Genomic DNA, 2008 nt, shown 5'->3' with positions numbered 1-2008 from the left:
CCTCAGCCGGCGGTTCTCGGCCAATAGCACCGCGTGCACATCTCTGGAGACGCCTTCACCTGTGGGATGGGGTGGGGGACCACTGGGACATGTCCTACACCCCCTGCCCCATGTGGAGATGGGGGCTAGGAGCAAGTCCCACCACCCCCATGCCCAGGGATGGGTCAGAGGGGGCTCAGGACCTCCTCTGACCCCCACTGCAGAGCATCCCATGGTGCCAGCCATCAGAAGGGGATGGCCACTAGTGGAGCCCAGCAGCTGTATCTGGGTCCCCAGGCTCTGAGGGTCCCCATCCCCACTTTCACCCACCTGCTGGCTTCTCGGTGCTCTTGCCCACCCTGGTGAGCTTCTCCTGCAGCACCCGCTCCATCACGTGGATCACCTGCAAGAGAGCAGAGCTGTCCTCATGTCACCAGCCCAACGCAAGGGGGTGGGGGCCATCACATCACCACCATCGCCACCATCATGGTGTTCGCGGAGGGGTGGGACATGCCCGAGGGTCCCCATCTTTTCTGCAAAGAGCCTCCTGCCCCTCAACCTGCCCTTCTGCCCCCAACCTCGTGCCTCTCAACTCACCTTCTCCTGCTGCCGCACTGTCTCCTCCAAGCCCTTCATCTTGGTCACCTTCTCCTGGCACCTCCTCAGCACAGCTTGCTGCTGCCAGTGGGCTCGCTGGAGCAGCACCAGCTCCTTCTCCCGGTCATTTTTCTTGGGGGGGGACAAAGAGAAAAAGCCCCCAGGGACCTCCATGCTGAGCCTCAAGCCTTGGGCCATTGCTTGTAGGGCTGGGAGAGCCTCATGGTGGGAGTCTGGAGGATCTCAGGCACTTGCTTGGCTATAGGGGGCCATGATGCTCTGTCCCCCCACTCCTCTGGCCCCACCCCATCCCTTGGGTAACCCCTGCCAGCTCCGGCCAGCCTCCATACCCGGATCAGCTCGTTCTGTAGCTGTTGGACACGGTCCTTCAGCCTCCTTGTCTCCGCCGTGCTGGCCACCAGCTTACGCTTGAGGGTGGCTGCAAGAGGCCATGCCACATCCTTGGCACCCGGCCCGGGGACAGGAATTTCTGTCCCCCTGCCTCCACCTTCCCCATCACGCACCCAGCCTGTCCTGTAGCTCCTCCCGGGTCATAACATCCAAGTCCATGTCGGCCAGCAGAGCGTGGCCCAGCTCCTCCTGTGAGGTCAGGCTGCTCCGCAGGTGCCCATTCTCCACCTCCAGGCTGGTGACATGCTGGCGCAGGGACAGGAGGTCCCCAGCCATCCGCTTCAGCGCCAGGCGGTAGCTGCTCACCCCCTGCCAGCCCAGAGCAGAGCTGCTGGCACCCCACTGCCAGCCCGGGTGTTCCCCAGCACCCAGAGCTCAGCTGAGGATACTTGGCTTGAGGGTCAGACCCACCATGGAGGAGACAAGAAACATCCAGGTTTTGTCCTACTCTTGCAACCTTCTCTTCCCATCCATCCATCCATCCTTCCTTCTCCAGCCATCCGTTGTTCTCTTCCACATCTGTCCATCCATCCTTCCATCCTTCTCCATACATCCATCCTTCTCTTCTCCAGCCATCAGTCCTTCCCTCCCCTCCCTCCAAAACTTTTTCTCCCCACTTGCCCACCTCTCCCTCCACCCTGCACTCATCCCCCCCATTTCCCCATCTCTTCCTCCCACCCCTTTGGGGAAAAGCATCTCTCCCAAGGACGTGGAGTGGAACAATGTCAGCGCTGGGGATCAGCTTCCAGCTGCGAGCCTGATGGAGCTTTCCAGGTCTTTAGAAGAAGGGAGGTGGTGAAGAATACTGGAGGGGTGAGTGTTTTACAGCACCCGTGCAGCGGAGGAACGCTTTGCCAGGTGATGCTGGGGGGAGGGGAGGAAATAATTCCCCGAGGGTTTGCACCTCCTCAGGCTGACCCTCCCGTGTCCCTCCCAGTCACACTGGGCTGCAGGAGCATCCCGGCAGTGGGGACCTTGGCCAGGGAGAGCTGCGTGCCTCCAGCTTTCCCGGCCCCCCGCT

General features: G+C 61.6%; 1 protein-coding gene across 1 annotated transcript in view; it reads right to left on the bottom strand.

Annotated features, from left to right (window-relative positions):
* Positions 1-309: 309 nt before the first annotated feature.
* The window catches only part of CCDC33 (coiled-coil domain containing 33), a gene marked incomplete at both ends in the record, with an annotated part of 2453 nt that continues 754 nt past the window's right edge, over positions 310-2008 (bottom strand). The window contains 4 exons of the mRNA XM_010079355.1: positions 310-382; positions 577-708; positions 927-1015; positions 1101-1296. Coding sequence (XP_010077657.1) covers positions 310-382; positions 577-708; positions 927-1015; positions 1101-1296 — 490 coding nt within the window. The remainder of the gene's footprint in view (positions 383-576; positions 709-926; positions 1016-1100; positions 1297-2008) is intronic.

Source organism: Pterocles gutturalis, unplaced genomic scaffold (genome assembly GCF_000699245.1).
Source record: "Pterocles gutturalis isolate BGI_N339 unplaced genomic scaffold, ASM69924v1 scaffold954, whole genome shotgun sequence".
NCBI classification, from domain to species: domain Eukaryota; kingdom Metazoa; phylum Chordata; class Aves; order Pterocliformes; family Pteroclidae; genus Pterocles; species Pterocles gutturalis.
The sequence above is the reverse complement of the archived record's forward strand: the minus strand, read 5'-3'. Positions and strand labels throughout refer to the sequence as shown.